Genomic DNA, 25,904 nt, shown 5'->3' with positions numbered 1-25,904 from the left:
AAATTCCTTCAACAGAAACAACCCATTAAAGCCCAACTGAAATCCAGGCTATAAACACATGGGTAGAAAAAAGCTGGAATCGCCCCTGATGCAGGTTTAATCCAGAACTGAATTGGAGATCACTCTACCCAACGGTGTTGCTGGTTTCTGCGTCAGAACACTGGCTTTTCTTCCTGCCGGTCATAGTGGCCTGAGCACTGGGCATGTCGTGTATTCCTTAAAAGTCTGAGCGATTAACTATGAGTTCATCTACCATGGTCCAAGAGAGTCTTATGATATGACCACCACATAGAACAGTTTAAACGGCAGAGATATAGCCCTCAAGAGTTTGAGAGAAAAAGAACGGAACAAGTTTTGCACCAGTGGAGAAACATGGTCAGCAGATGCAGACATCCCCTGGACCTCACCAACTGAACCCTGGGCTTCAGTAAAAGTGCATCATATGGGCAAAAAGATACAAATGCAGGGAGGTGATTCCATAGAGTTTTGCTTCAAAAAGCTGGATCATCTGACCTTTTGATTGCCCAGAGATAAGAGAAGCCACAAAAGGCTCTCAGGTCTGGATTATCCCATATAGGTCAGCTGCTCCTGAATCAAAAAATGCAATGTTGCCCACTATCCCTTCATCTTAAAGTCAAGGTCCTAACTCACCTAAATGTAATCCACAACTATGGCAATAAGGCTGTTCCCAAGGAATGTGGGAGTGGCAATTTAGGTCTAGCCTTTAAAATTCCAATGTGTTGGCATTTTAATTAGTGTGTAACCTTCCTAAAAAAAAAAAAACACATAAAAACTCAAACATACAGCCTATCTTTCAAATACTAAGTTATTTGAATTATATATATGTACATACCACACATAGATATATATTTGGATTATAAATATGTGCATACACACATATATATGTATGTGTGTATGTATATATATATATATATATATATGTGTGTGTGTGTGTGTATGTATATGTGTGTATGCACACACACACACACACACACACACACACACACACACACACACACAAATTTTTTGGTACCAAATCCCACACTTTATAAACTTCAAGGGGAAATTCTAGAAAAATTAGTTTATTTAACGTAATATATGTGTGTGCCAAGTTCTTGAGCCTACACACACACACACACACACACACACACACACACACACACAAACACACACAAACATATACCCCTTATCCCTCAGAGAAAGAGATGAACAACCATTAACACCAAGGCAAAAAAAGTGGATTTAATTCCTGCATTCCTGGTGAAAAGGGAAGAGGTTCATTCAGTGGATGTCTGCACCATTAACCAACTACACTCCCCATACCAAACCAAACCAAAATACAATCAAGGAAAAACATGAAGAAACAGCTTGTGACGTTATCCCTGCAAACCCTGTGATGCTCACTGCTGCCATCAAATTCCAAGCTTTTGCCCATTTTAAATTAGTAACACCCATCTTTTCCCTTTAATTAAAGGGATAATTTTATATATATATATTTTTTTTTATTAAAAAATCAACTCTTGTCAATAGCTGGTAGGAATTCACGATTAGTGACGTGGCTGGAAAAAAAATATATCAGAATAGTAGTTTGTGGAAGAAAAAAATGGTTGTTTCTGTTTTAAAATTATTATATTTACAGACTTAAAAAGCCATGCTGCAGAACTGAGCTCTCTGTCAAATTATGAAGATTTCCTACAATGTATTAAAATAAAAGTAGATTTTTATTATAGTTCTTGGGTTCCAAACTCATATGCCACCACCTATCTGCAATCCTGTTTTTTTTTTTTTTTTTTTGTTTTTGTTTTTTGTTTTTAAAGAATATGTCTAACGGTCTCTGCACGCACAGTGACGGGTGTGAGCTGGATTCTAGCACCTACTGTGAAATCGAGGAAGGAAAAGAAAACATGAAACCAAACGCCAAGATTGCAGGCAAGATTTCTGAACGTTCTGCCTAGTCCAGGACTCACTCAGCTCCTGAGGAGGCTGTCATGCAGGGAGACCTGAATTAGCCCGGAGGCATCCTCTCTACCAATGAACACTAGTATGCTGGGAAGTCTTCAGTTGCGGGTTTTTTAAATAGATGAAGAAATCTTCAGAAGATATTCTCTTTGCTTTTGCAGCTCCTATTGTATGTAAAAAATCCCATCTCTTCCCCCATGACCTGGGATTTCTGCTGTTACAAATAAATAACTTCTTATAACTGCTTATCACCTTCTTTCTTCAGTCGACTAAAAAAAGAGAGAGAGAGAGAGAGAGAGAGAAAGAGAACATCTTAGTCTTTGGTCTGGTCAGGCTAAGTGGAGACCTTATAAGAGACTGGACCTGGCCTGGAGGCCAGACTGTCAAGACTCCACAGGATGACTTCTCCAGCACAGAAACCCCCAGGCCTTTCTGAGGAGACCTTGTGGCTTCTCCATTCCCGAGTTTTTGAGGCACCTGGGAGGGCTCCACCCGATGGGATGAGTGGTGCTGGGAGCCCCCAAGCAGTCACAAAAGCCTCTAAGTTAATGACCAATCAGGTCCAGAGCCAACATGTGCAATGTTAATTCCACCCAAGCCAATGAAGTGTAAGGAGGGGTGGAGGGAGAATCATTTAGAAACACAAGACCCCTTTCTAATTAAGACAACAGGAACCTCAAGTCCTTTTAGTGGGGTTTAGGGTGCAATTCAAAGGCTCACAGCAGTAGCATTGCGCTGGGCTGCGCGCAGCTCACCTGTAGTAATCTTCCTGACTTGGTAAGTGCCCGCCATGCATGTGGGGGTGGCCGTGCAGCCACTGCTGCTCCATTGCCAGTCTCTGCAGCTCGGCAGACTGAGCATGCATGGCCTGCAGTTGGTGGGCGGCTGACATTGGAGGCGGGATGGCACCAGGCAGGTCACGGGGATATGGGGTACCTGCCACAAAAGAACAGTCAGTGAGTTATTTAAAAAAAAAAAAAAAAGAAAGAAAGAAAGAAAAGAAAAATCCATCTCCTTCATTTTTCTACCAGGACAGTACATGGCTCAGTTTTTAAAAAAAAAAAAAAAAAAAAAAAAGGGCAAAACTTGTCCCTGCTCTCAAGGAGCTTACAATCTAAGGGGAAAGACAAAATGAAAACAAGAGACACAGGTACATAGGATAAGCAGGAGAATTACAAATGGAAGGTAGTAGCATTAAGACTTGGTGCACAAGGTAGGATCTGAATTCAAGGTATTCAAAAGATAGTTGGAGGATGGAAATTGGAGGTCACAGAGGTTAGGGCTAGAAAAATATATCTGAGAACATAGAAGTACAGAAATAAAAATTCCATGCTTAATAAGTGGAAGATCAATAAATGTAAAATTCACCAAATTTTTACAAAACTAAAAACCAATAAATCAATCTTTTAAGATCAGTAAATGAAATAACAAAGAAAAAAAGCCTGTAAAAGCAGAGGACAAAAAAAAAAAAAAAAAAAAAAAAGGGGGGGGGGGGGGGAGAGAGGAAGAAGGAATTCTCCAAAATTGTTGAAATCCATTTCCTGATGCTGTTGAGTAATGAATTTCAGAATATGGTCCTGAGAATCCTGGAGGTCTTTGAAACCCTTTGAGAGGGTCTAAAAATTTCAAATTAGTTTTTTATTTCTAACATGGTAAATATCTGTTAATTATAATCCACAAAAAGCAAAAACTCTTTGGAGAGCTTCCCAATCATTTCTAATAGTCTAAAGGTACTGAGAACAAAAGTTTGAGAACGATTGGGGCCTCAGAGGATAGGGGACAGAATCATTCTGACCACCTCCATATCCTTTCTGAACAAGAATATTAAATCACAAGCCAGCCCTAAAATGAGCACTAGAACTCAAGCCTCACGATTCCGCCTTGCAGGGTCATGAAGAGCACCCTGCCGATCAGCATGTTTAACATAACCTTTAAACAAGTCTTTCGGCAAATGCGTACAGATGAGAGTTCTCACCGAAAACGGGATGTCGAAGCATCTCATGCTCATGAGGTGGCTGTCCAAGCAGAGGGTTGGGAAGGGTGCCAGGGGGATAAGGGAACCGGGCCAGGTGAGGGCCAGCTGCCAAAGGGTCTACCAGTGGATGCACAGGCCCTGCTGAACCTGGAAAACAGAAAAACCAGAAGGTGATGTGTCTCATTTAGCAAAGACACTTCATCAGCATTTGGTCTTGTTCTTCTTATGTCACAAATAAGCAGCATTTGCACTGAATGGCCATTTTACTCTGAAGATTCAGTCCCTCCTAAAACCATGTCTCCTCTGTCATTTCTCTTGGAAATGATATCTGCTTGCCCCAAAATGCAACAATCTCTAACATCCAAGTTCATTCAGTAAGGAGAATTATGTAGGAGGGAGAAATATCAGTCACATGATGAACAGCAGGAGCCCCCTCCGGGGCCCCTGGCCCACCTAGCCAATAAGGAGAGCGGCTCATCTGAACTTTCTGGTGGTGCTTGTTTGGGTGGGGAGGGAGAAGCAGTCTCCAGTTCAAAGACCTGGATCGACCCACTTCCAAGGTCCTCCTGAGGTGACCAAAGTCCAGAACTGCCCAGCCTGCCTCTCGTTTTGGTCAGTCCGATCACCTATCTGCTGTCTCTAAGGTCTAACATTGGTGCTGGCTGTAGTCAAGATATTGGGACTGTGGAGTGGGGTTAAGGTGACCTTAGGAGATCCGACATGTCAGCAGTGACTAACAAAGGGGTGCTGACTTTGGGAAAACCATCAGGCTGCAGAGACCCTGCTGCCCCTCCTGCCAGGCAGACAGCGGGGAGTGTAAACTCAAGGGCAGTTCTCTGCTCATCTCTGGCTCTTTTGCCAGCTGCCCCTGGGGAAGCTGAGCTGCACAAAGCCAACAAACACGCTGGCTGCCCCAGCCTCGGCTCAGCCCCACTGCGCACCAGAGCTTCCCCCTGGGGGAGCATGGCGGCCAGAGGCTTGTGGGCCCTTGCTTCCTCCTCTCTTCTCTTCCAGTCACTTTCCCCTGTGCATTTTCCACAGCTAACACCAAGTCCCGTCCCACGTTTTGTGTGTACTTTTGCTGAAGAGGTTTCCCAGAATTCAACCTGTTGTCTCCAAATCCCACCTGGGTCTCTAACACCTCTTCTTCTCCTCTGGGACACCTATGACTCTTTCTGGTCTACGAAAGATCCTTTTCCTATTCTGATGTTACTGTAGCCTGCAGGAAAAAGGCCTAAATCTCCAAGTCACCCCACTGTGATCAACAAGTTAATAAACCCATGAAATCCTTCTAAAGCTTTCCCTGAGATTTAGGAGAGACAGACCATTCTGTTTCATTCCAAGTCCTACAAAGATCCCACATCCTAAAGCTACCTGGGGTTGACTCCAACCCCACCTCTTCATTTGAAAGCACTTTGTTAATTATCTCCAATTCATCCCATCTCCAGTTCATTAGTACATAGTTTGCATATTGTTTCTCTCACATGGCTGTGTGAACTCCCTGAAAATAGGGCTTGTCTTCTGCCTTCCTTGTATTCTCTGGGGCCCAGCACACAGTAAGTGCTTATTAATGTGCATTGATGGCCACAGATACAAGGCCACATGCTCATTTCCATTGTTTCCAGTGTTTTACACAATAGGGTACTTCCAATTCCAAGGGAGAGGAAGGCCATTTGTAACATATTTACTTAGGTGCAAAGAAGGCAGGGGCCAGCCTGAGCGTCCTATCTTCCCCATGCTCGAGGTCCGGGCTCTGCACAAAGCAGGCATTTACATCATGTCAAGTTATGAGGTAGGGGTCAAAATGGGATAACTCTATCATACGACTAAGTTGGCAAACTCAGCAAAGTGGGGTGATTGGGGATGGGGGATGTCATAGTGCACAGACTGCCAGACTGAGAAGCGGGGAAACTCTGAGTTCAGATCAAACCTCAGACACTTCCCAGCTGCTGACTTGGAGCACATCACCGAACTTCTGTCTGCCTTGGTTTCCAGTCTCTACCACATAGGGTTCAAGTAAGACAAAAATTAGCAAACATTTAGCACGCTTCTGCTCCACAGTAGATGTTCCATAAATGCTTATTCCTTTGCACATGTCACACAATGAGACAGGACTCACAACCAGCACTTCTGAGCTCTGAGCCCCTTATTCTATCTGGTTGCAGAGGGGGCCAACAATAGGTTTTTCCTCAATCTTTAATAAGGGGAGCTCGCTCCATACACAAGCCAAGGATCAAAGCTGCCTTGCATCTCTCTTGGTGTCTCATAGCCCAAAAACTGGGAATGGGGGTGGAGGAGACTGAACAAAGAGAACCCTTTCCATACATCCCTAAAGGTCCCATTTTGTCCCCACCAGATACCCACTGGGGCTGGAGAACAGCCCTGAGCTTGTCTGAATGTGTGCTACAGCCAGGTCCTATTCTTCTATAACGGAAAGGTAAAAACTGAATGAGCTTCAAGGGTATTGATGCCTTTGCTCAGTTCTCTTCAGAGAGACCATCTCTGAAGAGTCCACCTATCAGTTATTGGCTCTTTGGGGGTTTCTTCCCAGTGACCCTGGTGAGTGCTGGCTCCTCTGCCTGGTCAAGCTGGCCAACCTTGTCCTGCGCGGCCACAAGCACTTTCTAGTGAATATTTACAGACTAAGTTGGCAGGGTCCCTATAAGTGCTCTTTCCTCTACAACAGCTCATGGAGAACGGCCCCTATATGACATGAGCTTATGCACATCGGGGAGCTTTCTCATAGTCACACTTTGCTCTCAGAGCCTGCACTTGTCTCTTTCACTTCTCCCAGTGCTACCCAGTCTGCTCCAAGTCTAACTTTTGGAGCCAGATCTCAGGGGGTCCTGTCTCACTCCTTTTCTCCCTGGGTGCTATGGGACTCCAGGTCACAGGACTGATTTCTCCTTCGGTACCCCGGCTCCTTGGGGAGCAAGTGTATCGTTCGAGCAGGCCCGTTAGAGGCAGGTCACCCAAGGATCCTTTCTCAACTTCTGATGCTCTCAGAGGCCAATCCCCTTTGCCCACTGCTGGCCTATTTCCCCTCAGAGGCTCACCTTGATGTAAAGGATCCTGCTGATGGAGATGAAGATGCGAGTGTATGTGAGAGTGTTGGTGATGATGGGGGGTCACATTAAACATCTGGAGCCGTGCAAGGGGGTCATTAGTCAGTGAGGCCATCCGCTCAGCATGGATTCTCTCGGCTGCCAGTCTATCAGGGTAGCTCATTTCAGGCCGCAGCTGGGGACCAGCCAGAGCAAGTCTCTCCCTCTCCAAGGGGTTCAGCCCCGGGTGGAAGGAAGCAAAAGGGTGAGGTCCTGCAGTGGGAGGTATCGTGAGGGCACCGTGCCGAGCAAAGTGCTCCATAGGGTTGGTGGCGGGGTGCAGGGCATCCAACTCAGGAGGCTTCACCTCAAAGCCGGGCTTCATCCTCTCCCGGAGCTCCCGCTCCCGGATCTCGCGCTCCCGGATCTCGCGCTCTCGGAGCTCCCGCTCCCGGATCGTGGGATCCACGTTGTAGAGGCCGGGCATGTGGTAGGCCAGGAGGGGATCGGTGGGGTTGAGGGGAACAAAGAAAGGATGGTTGCGGTTGGTGGGTGACATCACGTGGGGCCGTGCGTATTCACTAAGAGTTCGAAGAGCAGGTGTGTCAGGCCCAATGTACGGGGGAACAGCAGCAATGGTGGTTGGGGGTGGTTCAAAGGAGGGCCGCATGTGGGCAGGTCCACTAAGCTGAGAGTCGCTGAGTCGGCTTTCGTGGGAGGAGCTGGACGCCTTCTGCTACAGGAGAAGGGAGGAGGAGCTTAATTGACATAAAGCGCGTGGAGCATGCCCAAAACCAACCCAAGCACAGGGAGCTCGCCCAGAACATGCTCTGCCCATGCCCACAGCCTCCTCCTCTTGGTTTGGAAGCTTCCCTGCCAGTCACCTAGACAGGAAGCCAGGTAACAGTGCCTGGGAGAGGTCAAGGAACCTCTCCTGCCACGCCTGGAGGGGCTGGCGTGTCTGTGGGGAGCAAGGTAACCTAGGCCCGGGCCCAGGAGCAGGCAGAGGAGCAGCTCCCGGGACAGCCGCTCTGCTTCAGGCCCCCCGCCCCGCCATCGGCCCTGAACCGCACTACTAGCTAAAGCTGGAACGACTAGAACAGCCCGGGAGCGTCTAGGCTCTCTCCAAACAATACTGAGGATGCCGACAATCCCAGCTGCCTTTTAGACAAAGGCCTTTCCGGGTCTGGCTTCATCTGAACCCCACGGCTCCTGGATAAGAGATCTCCCCAGGGGCTATCCGGGTCCCCTCCACCAGGGCGGGTGAGCTGCGATGCAGGCCTGGGCGCACACTTGTGATCGGCAGCACCTCAGAGAGGTGCATTTGATGGACCATCAATGCTCCAAAGCCAGAACAGAACTTTAAGGGCAGCAAATCTTTCTGTGGCTATTAAAAGAAAGTTGGGGCCCCCGCCTCCTGTCCCTGCAGGCTGTCTGTGTGAAGGCAAAAACCCCGGGCTGTTGCCCTGGCGGCCTCTGCCCACTTTGGCCAGGTGGGACTGCCAGCTAAGAGCACTCACGGCGGCTCGCTCCGCCTCTCGCTCGCGCTCGCGCTCGCGCTCCCGCTCCTTTTCCTTCTCCTTCTCTCGCTCCCTCTCTTCTCGCGCCTTCTGCTCCGCTTCTCGTTTGGCCTTTTCAATCGCCTCCTCCCTCTTCTTGGCGAGCTTGGACCCCGACAAGGGCATGAAGTAAAGGTCAGTTCGTGCACATGAGTTGTAGCCCCGGTCCAAGTGTTTGTAGAACCTGGAAAAGACCAAAGACTCCTTAGAGAGAAGGACAGAAAGCTCTGTGAGGGGCCCAGCCTGCGGCCTACCCGGCCCTCTGGGCTCAGCCCGAGCTCAGGACGCCTCCCTGGGGACCAAAGGTCAGGTGGAACATTGAACAAGGCCGTCCCAGGGCTGACCTTGACCTGGTCACACGGGGCTAGCCTCGCCGGCCAGCAGAACCCGCCTTCTCGCAGGGCCCTTACCTTGCGGACTGGCTGGCGTGGCTCGGCGTGTCCACGACGGTGGGCTCGGGGGAAGGGCTGCGGGGTGGCGGAGGGGGACTTTCAGGCTCCTCCGTTTCATCAGGCGCCTCCTCCTTGATCTGGATGGGTGGGATGGCGCAGGAGGTCACTACAGGGACACTTCCGCTAGAAGTCCCAGGCGTGGAACAGGATGGCTGGGAGGGAGCGTTTGGCCCAGATGGGGGGGTGGAGGTGGAAGGGCAGGATGGAGGAGTGATGGGAGGGGGTCCCCCAGGCACAAAGGGGTGCTGAGAAAATGGAGGCTGAGGGGGAACCTGGTGAAGGCCTGAAGGGGGATGGCTGGCAACTGGTGGGAGGCTCTGGCTTTGAGTCAGCACTGGGGGCTGAGCTGGAGATGACTGTAAGGGCTGACTCTGGGGCATCAGCTGTAGAGGGGGTGGGTGAGCCGAGGGCGGGTGATGTGTCGACAGCGAACTCAGCGGTTTCAAAGCAGGAGGCGGCGGCAGGTTGGAGTTCATGGAGAACGGAGAAGGTCCTGAGAGATGAGGCGGGTGCTTGTGGGACTGTGGGGTGGGCAGCTGTGGGATAGGGGTAGTGGGAGGGGGCTTGATGTGAGGCATTGCCATGGGAGCGGGAGGAAGCGGCTGCTCCCGGGGGGGCTGAGGAGGCTGCAGAGATGGCTGGGAGCCCTGGACCTGTAAGGAGCCATGAGGATGAGCAGGAGCTTGTGTTGCTGGGAGTGGAACCTGAGACTGAGAGGACTGCGGGGCAAGAGGGAAAGGTTGTGGCGGTCCGGGGTGTGGCAAGAGAGGCTGTGCCTGCAGGCCGTGAGGGCCCGGGGGCACCTGGCTGTGGAGGGGGGGCTGCGGGTGAGACTGGGACGAGGCGGGAGCCTGAGGAGGGTTCTGTGCCACGCTCAAGGGCTGCAAAGGTGGGTGTGGGGAAGGAAGTCTTTGTGGATGCAGGGCGGGGGCCTGCTGGATGTGGGAGTGGGCTGGAGATGGAACAGGAGCCTGAGGCTGGCCAGGTGGCTGAGCTACTGAGGGCGAAACCTGAGGAGGGGCTGAGGGAGCGCTGGCTGCCGTGGGCACCGGGGCTGGGAGCTGGGTTGCCCCCGGGGGGGTGGAAGGGGCAGCCTGGGCAGGGCCACCGGGAGCCTGCACCACTTGCTGTTGGGCAGAGGAGTCTGAGTCACTCTCATTGTCCTGAGGACTGGGGATGCTTGGGGAGGTGCTGCGATTGTCTTGGTCAATGTCTTTGGGGTCACTGCTCCCTTCATCATTAACGCTGCGACTATCCGAACTCTCTCCTTCTCCCTCACCCTCCGACGGAGAGTTGGGCCGGCTGATCTCCTAGAGGACAGAGAAAAAGGGAGATGTGCAGCTGGACGTAGGGGCGGGGACATCCTTCCTGATGATGCTCCCCTTCTAGCTTGAGCTCACCAAGATTCTCGCATCCCTGCTTGGCGGCCCTCTCAACTTGTTCAGCTAGGCTGTATCTCAAAGCCCCCAAGCCCACCCCCTCAGGAGCAAACTGCTTCTCTGCAACACATTTCTACCGGCTTGCAAAATGTTTGCTAGCAAAATTCCTTCGAAAGTTCCCTTCTTTCTCTTCCTCTACTCTTGCAGGCTGGTCTTTTCATTCCTAGCTCCCAGTATGTTCCTCCTCCCCCTCCCCACCAACCCTGAGCTGCCAGGCTGAGGCTGGAATTAGCAGAGTAGGACCAGACAGTAAATTTACTGGTCAACCATATTATCTGGGCTGGAAAACTCTGCTCTAAGTGAAAGGAAGAGATGATGTGCTCCTTGCACATTACTACCAGCAAGACTACGTCTGGTGCCCGAATACTTCTTGGGCACAGCTCGGGAGTGAGTCTGTCCCCTGAGAAAGCAGTCAGTGCAGAGTGGGGCCCACTGCTCCCAGAGCCTCACCTGGGGGCTGTGGGTTTTAGACTTCTTGGCACTGGTCCTCTCGGGCTCCTCGGTGTCAGACGCTGCCTTTTCTCGCTGACGCTTGGTGCTTTTGAGAGGTGAAGAAGCTTCTTCCTTTATCTTCTACATAAAGAATCATGAAATGGAAAGCTGATAGCAGTGCTTGAAATAATCTTTTAAGCCACCATTTTAATTATGATAGAAAGTAAATCTAAAGAGACTCTCAGAGTAGTGGTTGCAATGAGACATATCCAGGCTCAACAAGAGGAGAACGATCTCAAACAGAACTCTCCAAAATGCACTGAGTGGCCATGACCCCTTCCCTGGAAGTCTTCCAATCAAAGACTGAATGACCAACTCTGGGGATATGTCACTGCTCAGGCCCAGATTCTGCAAGTCCCTTCTTATTTGGAGAATCTGTGACTCTCATGGGAGAATTTCAGGCAGGAGGACACTGTGGGATAGTCTAACTGAAGTGGCAGAGGTATGCTGAGTTTGGAGAATAGCCAAGAGCCCACTTTAGATGGAAATGAATGAAGGGGAATAATAAAAAATAAGGTGTCATCACCCACACATCATCATCATCACCACCACAATATTAATAGGAATGAGGAAAACAGCAGGGCAGTTGGTAATAGCACTACATTTGATTCAAAGACCAAGGTTTATTACTTGATAACTATGTGACTTTGGGCAAATCACTCTAGACCTCAAATTTCTCATTTCCAAAATGAGGGTACTGGACTAGATGGCCCCCAATTCCCTTGTAGTTTTCAATCTTTGATCCTATGCTCCCAAAAAAGGATCCTTGACAGGGAATCTTAAAGGCAAGGTTGGGGAGTATCTATTTAATCCCAGAGGCAACAGCAATCCACTGAAGGTTTTTGAAAAGAGGAGTAAGGCTGGTGTATTATTTGACAAAGTTAGGTTTCTGGCTATTTGGCAACTGTGTGAAGAAAGTATTGGAGAGAAGAGAGAATGAGCTGATGGGAACTAGATTGGAACCTTTCATTACAACAGAAACAATTGACAGGGAGGAGGCAGAAAGGGCAGAAGGGGCTATGCTAAGCTAAGTCACGTCACCAGCTCCCTCCCACCCAAAGACCTAAATAGGTAAGTAGGGGCCATTCAAATCCCAGGTGGCGTTGCCTCGACCGGCTCTCACCTTAGTGGATTTCTTCACTGAATCTGCTTTGCTGTCATTGCTTGAGGTGCTGGCTGCGCTAGGAGAGTTACGGCCACTGGATCGGATGTCTTCGTTGATGGGCGAGGCTCTACCATCAGGGCTAGCAGGTTGCTTCTTGCGGCCACTACGTAGTGTAGACATCTAGCATTGCCCAAAACAAACCCCAAAGAAACCATTAAGGTTAGAATGACCTTGCAGTCCCTGCTAGCCTCTATTTTAGTGAAGTGACCATGAAACTCAGGGAGTAGTCAATACAGGCAGCAATTGTTAACAGCGCAAGATTATTTTCTCTTTCTTATTAAATAATCCCTATCACCTTGGGGGGAAAGGGGAGAGTGGTTATATTATATATAGACATTTTACAGATAGGGAAATATATATTGGGAGGACAAGGACCCTAAGGGATATTTTATATAATATATCATTGTCAGTTCTTTTCCTTTCGTTCTGTATCCTCATCATAAAATAACATTCTCTCAGGTCCACCTAATTTAAGGTTAAAAAATGGAAAATGGGGAACAACCTGTTCCAGAAGGGCCAGTGAGGTTTACACAGAAAGCACAGTGATCCTTAAGCTCTGATGAGAAGCATCAGCCCCAGTGAATTTCACTCAATACACTGCTAAAAGGGAGAATGCTTTTATCAAGAAGATGCTAAGCTTGTCTCCAGCCTGCATGCCATGAGACACATCAATCAAATCCTCATGTGAAGTCTGTTTTTGTTTTCAATTATTATGGAGCATTAAGGAAGTTCCCTATGTTTCCTTTGTGGCTGCATGGCCGTCTGACCACCAGGAAAGCTAAGCTAGAAGGGAAACACATCAAGATGAAGGAGTAGGGAAGGGTTGTGCTCAGGGCCAGGCAGGAGTGCAAACAGGTCACTCTGAAGACAGAGGCTTAGAGAAAGAACAAGCTGTAATGACAGGACCAGAAGAAAGGATCTACTAACTCCCAGAAGATAAGGGAGGTAGGCAGAGGGATAGGAAAAAACCCAAACCAAAACATGTCAAAAGTCTTCAAAAACATATGAAGACAGAAAGACAGACAGAGAGACAGACAGACAGAGAGACAGACAGACAGACAGACAGAAAGAAAGAAAGAAAGAAAGAAAGAAAGAAAGAAAGAAAGAAAGAAAGAAGAAAAGAAAGGAAGGAAGAAAAAAAAGAAAGAAAATGAGGGGGGGATAGAGGTGGAATGGGGGGAAACTTGTCAAGCTACCTGGGGAAGAAGCAGGGAAGGCCAGAGGGGCAGTGACCTGGGCAAGAAGCCCTGAAGTGGAAGCCAAGAAGAGTGCTTTTCTCAACTATTTCCATTATTCTGAGCAAATTATTTTACCTTTGAGGGTCTTCTTAAAGTTTCCCCATGTAAGAGAAATGAAGTTTTTCCCAAGCCTGGCTTCAATAAAAGTTTATGAGAAAGTCCTTCTTTCCTTTCTGCAGATGTGGAGGGCTACTGGGAAGGAACTTGGTGGATGTATGGGCTAGTTTTGCTCAACTTTTCCCTTCCTCCTTCTCTTTTATTATTGTTATAAAATGATTCTCTGAGAAGGATACATTTGGAAATGAAGAGGATACAAAGGCAAGAAAGAATAAAATTGTATCACCCAGAAAGGAATGTATTTTTAGATGAATCCTTGTATTATGCCTTAAAAATCTTTTAGGACTTTGAACATTTTGATGGCAGTAAAGAAAGTTAAGAAAAGTTTTCTGTAAGCTTGAAAGAATTATATAAATATGTATTAGGATAATTATGATGAATAATGAAATGGCATGTTAATTTTGCCTAAGTGGATGATAGCTACCATGGGGAACAGATCAGAGAATGATGGAGATCAAGGGGAACAAATGTTCCAGGAGAGCACTGGAGGTGGCCAAGGTACCAAGATGGTGGGACTGGTAGGACACCACAATGCCCTCAGGCCATACCGAGCCACGACTGCGTCGGGTCCTCATGCTATGCTTTCCGCTGAGCCCATCCTCTTCCTCTTTGACAGGTTTGAACATAAAGGGTGGTGGGTCCACTGGCTTCTCAATTGGGGGGAGCTCACCGTACTTCTTGAAGTGGATGCGACAGTCAGTGCACAATAGGATGTTTTCTCGGCCGCCGTGGTGCCAGTCTTTGGAGGCTTCACAAAGGGTCAGGGGAAGGAGTAAAACAGAGTCAGCATGTCCCTTACCAGAAGGAATGACCACCTGGAGCCAGTCACCCAGACCCCAAACATCACACCTACTCAAGCTGCTGTCTCACTGGGACATGACCAAAGCTTCTAGGTTCTAGGACCAGGACTGCTTATTTCTGGGTTCGGAAGAGACCCTTACAAGGGGCTCCCAGAGCCAACTGTCTCTTCAAGGTGTCTGGTAGCCCATCCAAGCAGAGGGTGGCAGGCCGCCTCTGTTGCCTGTCTCCTCTAGGTTTCCATCCCCCCACCCCCCACCCCTTTTGCTCCTCTCTCTGCTCAGGAATGAGAAGGTAGCACAGGGTCAGGAACGAAGGCCTTTAACGCCACACTGGAGGATTAAGGGCAGATTCCCTGGACCTGTCATTCAAAGCTCTACGGGCCAGGAAGAGTCTGTTGCATTCCTTCCTCAACTTCTCACTTAAGTTGGAATTCAGTCAGAATAAATTGCTGTCTCCACCCCCAACGTCTCATCACCCGTTCCAATTCATCAGCTGTTAAGGCCCTGACAGTCTAGAGCAGCCCAGGCTAGGGAATCGGCCCAGAGAAAGCCGGCACCGGCACAAAGCAGGCCCGGCCTCTGTCACGCGCACGTACTAGTTGTGAAGCAGTGACGACAAGCGTAACCTTTCAGCTCCTGCTCGCTGTCCTCGCTGTCAAAGTCATCTTCACTGGCCGAGCTCAAGTCCACTGAGGAAAGCAAGCAGAGCATGGGGGAGGGGCAGGAGAGAATAGGAACATTCCGATTAGAGGCCCGACTAAGGGTGAGAGCCCCGCTGCGCCGGGAGTCCTCCTCCTAGGCTGGGGCAGGAAGGCTCCCTTCAGGGGAAAGCCCCCGAGGACTCTCCCGGGTGCTGCACGGGGAGGGGCCCGAGCAGTGGCAGGCTGTGCCCCCCAACCCAGACAGCCACAGCTGCAGAATGTGAGAGCCCGGCAGGAGCAGGCTCTGGCCCTGAGGGATTGAAATAGGAGCTTTGCTCATGTGGGTAAAAGGTCGTGCCCTGGCACACATGTTCAGGCCAAGATGGCTCTTGGACCTTGGTCACAAGGGGAGCGCAGTGAGCCGCCGCTCTGTGGAGTCAGAGCCAGAGACTCCGGTCATCCTGCCCCGAGGCCTCAGGAGTGCTCCTGGCGGACTCAGAGGCCGACGGGAAACCCAGGAGACCTTATCCCGACAATCCCACCATCACGAGGATGCCCGTCCTCTCTCCAGTCAGAGAGATAACTGAGGGGGCCCTCGGCTTTGCTGGGGATTTCTCTGTCCAGTTCTACAGCCATGTACAAGCCCCCACCCCACACTGCTTGTACTTACAGAATTCACTGGAGGGGGGCCTGGATGGAGTGTTGACAGGAGTAGAAGCTGTTCGAGTTTTAATCCTTCGAAACACAGCCTGCCGACGGTGCCTCCGGTGAGCCCGGGAGCTGGCAGCTTCTGGGGTTTTCTTCCAATAGTAATAAAAGGTGATTAACTCTCCCTGCAAAACAGAAAAATCCAGTGTCAATTGGGACAATGGTGAAGGAACACCTCTTCAAAGAGCTTCCTCTTTCTGCTGGAAGTGGATAATACGGCTTAATATTGGGTTCAAGTCACAGCAACTGCTTTCCTAATGGCAGGGATGAGCCCTGGGAGGGTGGCCCGGATGTGCGATCCTCAGTTTGCTTGACATAACTTCGTGCTGGTCTCTGACAAAGTCTCTTACACAGAGGAAGGACACAAAACATTCTGATACATATACAAAGGGGGTCAGAGTATGGTTGGTCTCGAGCGCTTTGAGAAAGAGCTGCTTCTGTTCACACTGTCAGCCAACAAGCCAACCTTGAGTTCTGGTCACCAGCTTGTCCCCTGAGACCACTGGGTCTGAGGCAGTCATGTGGATCAAAGAAAATACAGGGCCTTACACAAACACCTACAAACAAAGTACGGCAGAAAAGCTGACTCTCACATGAATTGGGAACAACATATATGCACATATACAATTGAGGGCTGAAATCAGTCAATAAGGATTTATTAAGGCGTTCACAATCTAATGGGGAAGACAACAAACATGTACAAACAAGCCACAGTCTGGATAATTAGGAAATAATTAAGGGAGGGAAGGCATAAGGCTTCCTGAAGAAAATGGGATTTTAAGTGAGGATTTGAAGGCATCCAGGAGGCAGAGTTGAGGAGGAAGTTCATTCCAGGCATGGGGATAACCAAATAAAGTGCCCAGGGCTGAGTGTCTCTCTTGTCACTGCACTGAAGAGTATATGGCAGGGAATAAGAAGCCTGGAAAGGCTAGGTTATATATTTGAATGCCAAAAAGGATTCTGTATTTGATTCTGGAGGCAATATAGAATGCCCCTAGAGTTTACATGGTCAGAGTTGCTCTTAAGGAAAATCACTTTGGTGATTAAATGGAGAATGGAATGAAGTGGGGAGTGACTAAGGCAGTCAGACCATCTAGCAGGTTATTGCAATAATCCAGGTTGGGGGTGGGGAGGGGAAGAAATCTATATCAGAATGGTAGCAATATCAGGGGAGAAAAGGGGGGGTATTTTCAAGAGATGTTACAAAAGGAAATTGCCTGAATGTAGCCATAGATTATGAGGGTGAGAGACAGTGAAGACTTGAGTATGACAAGCTGGAAACCTGAGGGACTGGTAAAATGCGGTTTGCCCAATTGGAGGGGATGGGTTTACCAGGAAAGATTATGAGTTCAGTTTAAGACAGGCTGAATTTAAGTAGTCTCCTAGATATTCCAAGTGAGAAGTATGAAAGGCAACTGGAGATGCAAAAGTGGAGGTCAGTAGAGAGATCAGAGCAGGGTAGGTAGCTCTGAGAATCACCTGCATGGAAATAGTGAAATTTTATAGTAAAGTATAGTATAGTATAGTAAAGTAACATAGAGGAAGGCTTCAGAGCAGAATCCTGTGGGACACCTAAACTTAGAGAATATGATCTGAGGAGTCAGTAAAGGAGATTGAGAAGTAGTCTTTAGAAGAGAGAAGGGAGTCCCAGAAACCTAGAAAGAAGAGGGTAGCAAGTAGAGGTAAAGAGGAGAGAGTGATTAACAGAGTCAAAGACTGCAGAGAAGTTAAAGAGAATCAGGATTGAAAAAAGATCATTAGACTTGTGTTTTGTTCAACCTGAAGAACAAGCTGGAACTATGCCCAAAGAGATATCAAACTAGTAAACCAAAGAAAAGGGAAAAGATCTATTTGTACAAAATATTTATAGGAGTACTTTTTGTGATAGCAAAGAATTAGAAACTGAGAAGATGTCCATCAATTGGGGATGGCTAAATAAATTGTGAAAGAAAATAATTAAGAAATGACAAGGAGGATGGCTACAGAAAAACCTCAGAAGACTTATATTAACTGATACAAAGTAAAACAGAACCAGGACAGCACTATATATGTAACAGCAATATTGTAATGATGATTAACCATTGAAGACTTAGCTTCTCTGATCAAGACAATTCCAAAGGACCTGTGATGAAAAATGCTATCCACTTCTAGAGAGAACTGATGAACTGAATGCAGACTGAAGCATAATTAAAATATATACATATATATATATTTCTTCCTTCTTATTTTTACTTTTTGCAACATAGCTAATATGGAAATGTTTTACATGCCTTCACATGTATAAACTGATTTTTTTTTTGCCTTCTCAATGGGTGAGGACTGGGAGGGAGGGGATTTGGAATTCAAAACTTAAAAAAAAAAAAAGGAATGTTAAAAACAAATGAAAATGAAAAAAGTAGCTTATAACATGCGTATACATACATATTAGATTTAGCTAGATTAATTCAAGAGAATGATAAAATAGCCTACCTACTTCTTGATAGAGAGGTAAAGGATTCCAGTCATTTTGGTTGTGGCCAAAGTTGAAATCTGTTTTGTTTGATTTGTAACAAGGATTTACTTGGTTTTCAATTGGGGGGAGATGAAGGGAGAGCGGGTTAGGCTAGGAAGGGGAAAAGGCAGATTTTTGCCAATTTAAAAAAAAATGAAGAAAAAGCGAGAGTCAAGTATGTTCTTTCCAACGGTTTTAGTTAAACTAAACTCATTCTACTGATGGAAAATGCCTCTTAAATGTTAGCTCAAACAAGATAAAGTATGAGGAAATACAAGTATGAGAATCTCCCAAAAGGAATCTGGCTAATTTGACAATCTTTCAAATAAACATTTTATAGACACAAATCACCAGGACAGGGGATGTACGGGAGAAATTACAGTATGGAAACAAATATTGTAATTGGTGAAGTAAGTCAAATAGATATACTAGAAAGAGGCAAATAGTTGGATTTAGTGAAGAACAGCACAAAGCAATGGAATCCACCTAAAATTGTCATTTGATTAACAAAGCCAATACAAGTCAAGTAGTTAAATATCTCATTTACTCATATCTCAAAGACTTAGCCTAAAAAGAAGACCTGGGTTTGACTACCTAAAAGAAAAATGAGAAACCTAGGGAACTGTGAAGAGGCTAACATATAGGAATTCTGAGCCATCATTTTTTTTTTTTCCAAAACCAGTTTTTAAATCTAGATACTTCTTAGAGCTCTGGGCCTTCTCCAGACTAGATGTTGCCATTTCTTTTATATTATACAAAGAAGGGAGACAGACCAATCTTTTAGGAAGAAAAAAGGAATGGGAATAAATGAAGTTACCACAGGAAACTTTACAGACTCTATGAGTAATCAGTTAGTATGTCTCTTGGAATAATGTGTATGCCTTCTATCAACCAACCCACTGTGAGTGGTTTTAAAAGAAAAAACATGAATGACTGATTTAGGATTTCACTTCCTTTACCTCTTAGTAACCACTCCTGTACCAATGCAAGATGGGTAACTTCTTTGTAATTTAGAGTCTTAGAGAGATTCCTAGAGTTACCTGAGGTCTGATTAAGTAATTCCTGACCATGGTCTCACATGTCATCTTCCTAGCTCCAAACATAGCTCTCTAAGAATTACTCTGTGTGTGTGTGTGTGTGTGTAGGTATATATGCTGCTCCCCACATATGGAGTTATTGCTTATCCTTTTATTTAAAAAAAAAAGTTATAAATATGATCAGAAAGCATTCCAGGTGAGGGGAATATCAAGGCAAAGGTGTAGAAAAGAAAAAAGCAGAATGTGTGGGAAAACATACCATGGCTTGGATGAGAGAGCTTACTAACATTAGTAGGTGAAATTAATTTTATTAAGCTTCACATCAAGAGTACTGATGTTTTTGTTTCAAGCTAAAGAAATATTACCCCCACTATAAGAGCCTTTTTATAAATATTAGAATTTCATCATGAATATGGAGTCAGGTGACTCAAAATCTGGCTCATATTCTGGTTTAAAATAAGAAAACATTTACAATTAGGCAGCCTCTGAGTTCCAAAATGTTTTGCCCTTATAAGTTCTTAAGAAAATATTACTAAAAAATGGCACAATGTCCCATCTAGTCTTTCAGACTAGCCCAAGAAAGGCTTTTCAGCATTATCCAATATAAATCTGTTACTTCCTCCCTTTCTGAATATTTGAGTCCATAGCTTAAAAAGTGAGTCAAAATATCAAGAAAAAATTCTAGTCTGAAAATCCATTCCTATATGTCCAACAAGAAAACTTTCCAATGTCACAGCAAGAAAAGAGCCATGTTCCACAATGAGGCACATTAGGTAAAGTTGCAAATTCCTTGCTGATCTGAAAAGCAATTTGGGACTATGGCCAGGAAGTTAATAAACTGTGCATATCTTTTTTTATCCAATGATACTGCTATGAAGGCCTATACCCTAAAGAACTTGAAAGTAAAAATATTATCTTAGTTTTTGGTGGTAGAAAAGAACTTAAATTTAAGAGGGACACCAAATGAGGAATAGCCAAGGCAAATTATGTTCTATGAATAAAACAGAATGTCGCTGTGCTGCTAGGAATGAGAAAAAAAGACAGTTGAAAAGAAGTCTGGTAAGATTAATACAACATAAAGTGATCAAAATCAGGGAAATACTATTATTATTACAACAAAACTGTAAAAACAATTTTAAAATACTCAAAAATTCTGATCAAGGCAATAGTTCCAGAGAAACTTACAATGAGGCATACAACCTCCACCTTTTAAATTTTTTTTCCTCAATAATATTGTTTTTTCAATTACAAGCAAATTCATTCATCTTTGTAAGATTTTGAGTTCCATATTTTTTCTCCCAACCATTGCCACAAGGACATCATACATGTAGGATCATTTTAAACATATTCATGTTGTAAAGGAAAAATCAGAATAAAAAGAAAAACAAATAAACAAAAAGATGAAAACCGTATGCGTTGATCCATATTCAGTCTCTACAGTTCACTGTCTGGATAAAGATGGCATTTTCCATCCTAAATCCATTGGAATTGCCTTGGGTCACTGCATTGCTGAGAAGAGGTAAATCTATCACTGTCAAACATCACACAATCTTGCTATGACTCTTACTTTCTACATTTCAGCAGAGAAATCATGAACTAATATGAACAATGAGGCACATTTTGGAGCATAGTCAATGTGTGAATTTGTTTTGCTTGACTATGCATATTTGTTACAAGGGCTTTGATTTTCTTTTTTCATGAAGGAAATACATGCTTGATAAAGACATTTTGGTTTTAATAAAGTAGCCTAAAAACATCTTATACTTCCCCAAGAAAATGATTTACAAAGATTCCTTTGACCTTGGGAAATGGCAACTATATCCCAAAGGCTATATACTGAAAGGAGACATCGCAAAACAGAAGGTAGAGGCTACAATATTATTCTAAAGTCTTGCCCTTCCAGCTCTCCACCTCTTGGGTTTATCTCTTCATTTCAGTGCTGTTATCACCTATACCAGCTCTGCTTTACTCTCACTTTTCTACCATCTTCTACAATGCCTTCTACTTCCATTAAATTCACTGAAGTTTTCTAAGTGATTTACATGTTATCTCATTTGGACCTCACAATAACCCTGGGAGATATGTGCTATTATTGTCCCCATTTTACAGATGAGGAAACCGAGGCAGAGATTTGCCCAGGAACCCACAACTATTAAGTGTCTGAGACAAGATTTGAACTTCGGTCTTCCTGACTCCAGGCCCAGCTCTATGCACCGTGATGTCAACTAGCAACTCACTTCAGAGTGTCTGGTTGCTCTGCTTTTTTGCCCTTTATCCCTTTAATCTTCATAATAATCTACTCATCCAAAAATATGTATGTGCGCATGCTCAAAGAAGAGTCCTACTCTGATGCTGGCATGGGGGTGAATCTGGGTTCTCAAAGGCTCTGCTAGGGTCGTAGCAGGCGAGTACAAAACGGCATGCATGTTCCCCTATTGTGGAGAGGTTCATCACCAGATAAGCTGACAGGTGAAAAACTCTTTGACTACAGCAATTTCCAAAGATGATCTACTAATGGGGCTTAGGGAAGCAGAGATCCAGGATGGAATGAATGCCTCAGTAAAATCACAGTGGAAGTAAGTGTTAGAGCCCAAGCAAATCTGTGAGCACAGGTGTCTGCATTTTGGGGTATACAGAGGTAAACACATGCACACATGCCAACTCTTTTTCCAATCCAACTGTCAGGAAATAGACTACCGTCACTGCCATCAGTCCACTCCTTCCATTAAGATGCTTAAGTTGCTTTTGGGCACAAAAATAGAAGACCTAAAAGACTCCATAGAAGACCTAAATGAGTATTTCTAGCAAATGAATGATGAATAACTACCATCAGAAATACTGGATTCCCTGAACAAAGTTGATACATAGAAATAAAAAAAATCTAGTCCATGATTTTTAGATCTATAAGTCAAATGAGGAGGAAAGATAGAAAGAACTGTAATAGCAGCAGCAACAATAATCAACAGTTCTAGGTAATGTAAGCAATGTGTCCAAGGAGCAAAATCCACAGAGAACTAAATCCAGGCTAGAGCCTGACTGTGCTCCTAGCAGAGCAAGGCAAAGTCATGGAGGAGACAAAGTCAGGGAGCCTGCGTTGAGATATTTGTCTCTGTGGACAAGAAATACCACCTTTCTGGATTTCAACTTCCTTTTGTGCATGAGAGAATTAAACTAGAAGAGATTCTTCTAAAGACTATGTCAGGCTTAGATTCTCTGTTGTGGGAGATTAGAGAAGTCATTGTACCTCTCAGGGTTCAGTTCAGTTTTTTCATCTACAGAGTTCTGTGGTAAGGGGTGCTGTCCGAATAGCACTGACTTTTATTTGAATCAGCTTTCTGTGGTCCACATACATTTCAGAAATGAGAATGGAACTTCAAAAATAATCTTTGGTACCTGAAGGCAGACCCCTCTCCTCCTGACTCTCACCATGTAAGAGTGTCTGGAGTTCCATATGCACACATTTACAAGCATGTACACTGTGCCGCTTCCTTTTCCGCTCAAGGCAGACAAGTGTGGCCACAGTGGGTGGATGGTCAACTATAGGTATCTTACAGCCATAGCTGCTGAACCTCTGGTTTTCTTTCCTACTTCTTTCCCCCTTGCCTTGGAAACTGAAGAGACTAAAAACTGTAAACATGTAAAGAGAAATAAGAAAAAGATCCATTTTTCTTCTGTCAGAAATTGTGTGCGAAAATTCGCCTCAGAGCAGTTACCCTCTCAAACCATCCAAAACTTTCAAAGGACGCTGTGTCCCTCACTACAGCTGAAAAAGTAAACAGGCTAAAAAAAGCCACATGGCACTACAGCGACTGCTCCTCTCATTGTGCCAGTAAAGCAAAACCTCAGCCTCTTAATCCTATATTTTAAAGTTCTGTTCAATAAGGAAAAATGAAAAGACCAAGACTCCTTTGTCCTCCCCAAGTAGAACTGTTATTATTAGGGAAGATTTGAATTAAGAGTTCAGGGCTGGGAGAGAAGAGATGAAAACCAGGTGGTAGTGAAGGGATGAGAGAAATATGAAAGGATAAAAGGGAGAGAAGGGAAGGACAAAGGAAGAGAGGGGAAGGGGAAATGCAGTGGAGAAGAGAATAATCATTGATATAGCCCTGCTTATGTGCAAGACACTGTATTAAGTACTTTTAATAACTATTCTCTCATTCTGAATGAAAAGGAAAGTTTTGATGAATTTCATATTCACATTAGGCCTGTGATACAACAGGGCCAGCCTAGCATTGGTACACTGTTTATCACCTGATTGTGCCTCAGTTTCCCTACTTTTAAAAACACAGGGGTGGACCCGAGGACCTCTGAAACTCCTTCTAGTACTAGATTGAGGATCCCACAAATACAACAGAAATGGCACCAAGGTACTTTTGGCCACAGCAAGAAAATGACTATGTGAAGTCAGAAACAATTAGTAAAGTTATCCAAATAAGTCAGATTTTGCAAAATTCTCTAAGGGTTTTATAAAATAAGTTTTATCTATAGACTACAAAAAAGGGAGAATGATATTCACAGAGGTTAGATGATTCTAAGTACATATTGTAAGTTAATGGAAAAGTTAAAGGATGAAGAAGCCTTGAATCCTAACCCCCAACTGTATTCTCTGCTGATTAAAAACCCAAAACACAACAACAGCAGCAACAACAACAAACAAAATTCTAGAAGGAAAGAAATGAACTTAATAGTGGACAGAAATCAATGCCATCAATATCACAGGAGTAGTTTTAAAAATAGCCAACAAAGCATTCTTGACGGGTTTAACAATCTGACTACTACTGACTGGAACTGATAAAACAGACTTTGAAGAAGAAACTCAAGTTTAAGATGAAAGTTGATGAGAAAGTACAACAATATAAATAAAAATTCCAGGCCAGATTTTATTAGCAGTCTGACTTTAAATGCTGTAATGTCTACCTAAGAGATTAAACACATTAGAATGGAGTGAATCTGGGGGATTAGAAACAGCATATTGGTGACTACATGGGTGGCGGGGTCTTGAACACAAACAAAAGAACATGTCGGGAAAACTCTAGTTCTACAAATAGGGAACGAAAGAGCTCCTGGCCTCTCTGGGAGTAAAGTCAATTCAACTTTCATCAAACATGCATAGTGTATGCTGCAAAGACCCATTGCACATAAATTCAGGGAACAAAAGCTGCTGCAGAAATCAATAGTCTACTGAAACATTAACACAGGCAATCATTGATCAAAAGCTTGCTTTACAAAGGCAGCCTTGCAAATTAGCTTCTGCTTTTGCTCACAAGCAAACATAGAGGCATAAATGCTGTCGACATGAATGGCCCGTAATGATCATTTTGTTCCTGGTGATCTCACCTCATCTCACAACAAGGTCTTCTAGTCAACACATCTTACATCTTTGGGCTATAATTGCTAACAGCATGAAGAACCAAACTGGTTTAGTGCCCAGTGGGGGAGGGGGAGAGAAGGGAAAGTCATTTTGAATCCTCAGTATTCTGGGCAGCAATTCTTGCCAAGAGAAGTGCTCCTTACCAATTAGTCTATCTTTAGCAAATGTTTAAACACACACACACACACACTCACTCACACACTCACACACTCTCTCTCTCTCTAGTGTCTGGGATGGGTTTTTCTATCAGTTCATCCACAAAAAGTCACCAATAATTAAAATATTTTGTTCACATTCTGAGTTATCAATTCTCTCAACGGTGTATCTCTCCTTTTCCCAAAATATCCTATCCAGCAAGCAATCAAAGCCTCAGAAATGAACTTTTCCTGGTTTTCCTAAAAAGAAGGTGGGAAGCAGAAAGATAATTTGGAATGGGTAGGTAGGAAATAACAATAAAAATTAAAATATCATACACCAAAGAGAAATGAGGGGCTCTCTCCTATAGGATATTATAATAAGTCAAAATAATAAATTCAGACATTGGAAGAACACTCAATTTTCAAATACCTTCTGCATCAAAGCATCACTGCTAAGAGGCCTAAAGCATATGTAATAATTGGCTGAGAGATGGGGGTGAGTGGGAAGAGAGGAAATGTTTCCTTGACACAAGGCATCAACTCTCCTCTGGCCCTATTTTCATTTCTCTATCCCACTGTGTTCTCCTGCAACTCAATCAAGATTGCTAACACATCATAAAATGCTGGGGCCAAGACAGACAGACAGATACAGACACACACACACACACACAGTGGCCATGCCTAGATGTTTTTTAAATGGACAACAAAAAGTACAAGCTGTGCTTGCTGGTGTATATAGCCCCAGGCTTCTGATGGTCCTAGGAAAAACTAGTTGTTTTGGGGATGACCAGCATATATCTTATCACTTTCCTTTAGAATGTCTGTTATGGTAAAACAGTCAGAGGGAAACACCAAAATTGTTCTTTAATTTCTCCTGGGCAGTACTCTGCCAGGGGAAGGAAATGCAGTAACTCGATCTATCTGATGTGGGAAAAAAATTAATGAAAACTAAGCCACAATTCCTCCTTCTCCCTCAGATTAAGTGACAGGGGAGTAAGAATGTAAAGGTGGTCCTACAAAGGATTCCAGGAATAAGGAGATCTGGGAACAACCCTATAATTCTATGGCAGGAAGTTTCTAAAATTATCTAAGTTCATAGCAAATAGTTTCTCTTGCTCTAGCTTCCTTGTATTTAAAAATGAATGAAAATTAGCATAAGTAGGAGAAGTTTGGAAGGGACTGAAATCAACTCTTTTGATGGTAACTCATCCAGGGTATGTATTACAACTTCCAAACTGGCTCTTATTATACCTTCATTATTTCCAAACAAACCATGGCA

At 44.9% G+C, this 25,904-nt stretch overlaps 1 protein-coding gene across 4 annotated transcripts in view; it reads right to left on the bottom strand.

Moving 5' to 3' along the window:
- Window positions 1-1,216: 1,216 nt before the first annotated feature.
- The window catches only part of RERE (arginine-glutamic acid dipeptide repeats), a 577,800-nt gene continuing 553,112 nt past the window's right edge, over window positions 1,217-25,904 (bottom strand). For 3 of the 4 annotated variants that reach the window (XM_051988633.1, XM_051988635.1, XM_051988636.1), the window contains 11 exons: window positions 15,552-15,714; window positions 14,837-14,929; window positions 13,989-14,188; window positions 12,044-12,205; window positions 10,879-11,001; window positions 8,948-10,299; window positions 8,499-8,721; window positions 6,991-7,714; window positions 3,935-4,081; window positions 2,715-2,895; window positions 1,217-2,228 (listed from right to left, as the gene is read on the bottom strand). In XM_051988633.1, the coding sequence (XP_051844593.1) occupies window positions 2,195-2,228; window positions 2,715-2,895; window positions 3,935-4,081; window positions 6,991-7,714; window positions 8,499-8,721; window positions 8,948-10,299; window positions 10,879-11,001; window positions 12,044-12,205; window positions 13,989-14,188; window positions 14,837-14,929; window positions 15,552-15,714 (3,402 nt within the window). In that variant the 3' untranslated portion in view covers window positions 1,217-2,194. The remainder of the gene's footprint in view (window positions 2,229-2,714; window positions 2,896-3,934; window positions 4,082-6,990; window positions 7,715-8,498; window positions 8,722-8,947; window positions 10,300-10,878; window positions 11,002-12,043; window positions 12,206-13,988; window positions 14,189-14,836; window positions 14,930-15,551; window positions 15,715-25,904) is intronic. The other variant, XM_051988634.1, reaches the window with a different exon arrangement.

The sequence above is a fragment of the Antechinus flavipes genome, chromosome 3 (genome assembly GCF_016432865.1).
Source record: "Antechinus flavipes isolate AdamAnt ecotype Samford, QLD, Australia chromosome 3, AdamAnt_v2, whole genome shotgun sequence".
NCBI lineage: Eukaryota > Metazoa > Chordata > Mammalia > Dasyuromorphia > Dasyuridae > Antechinus > Antechinus flavipes.
Note: the sequence above shows the minus strand (reverse complement) of the source record. Positions and strands in the feature narration are given on the sequence as shown.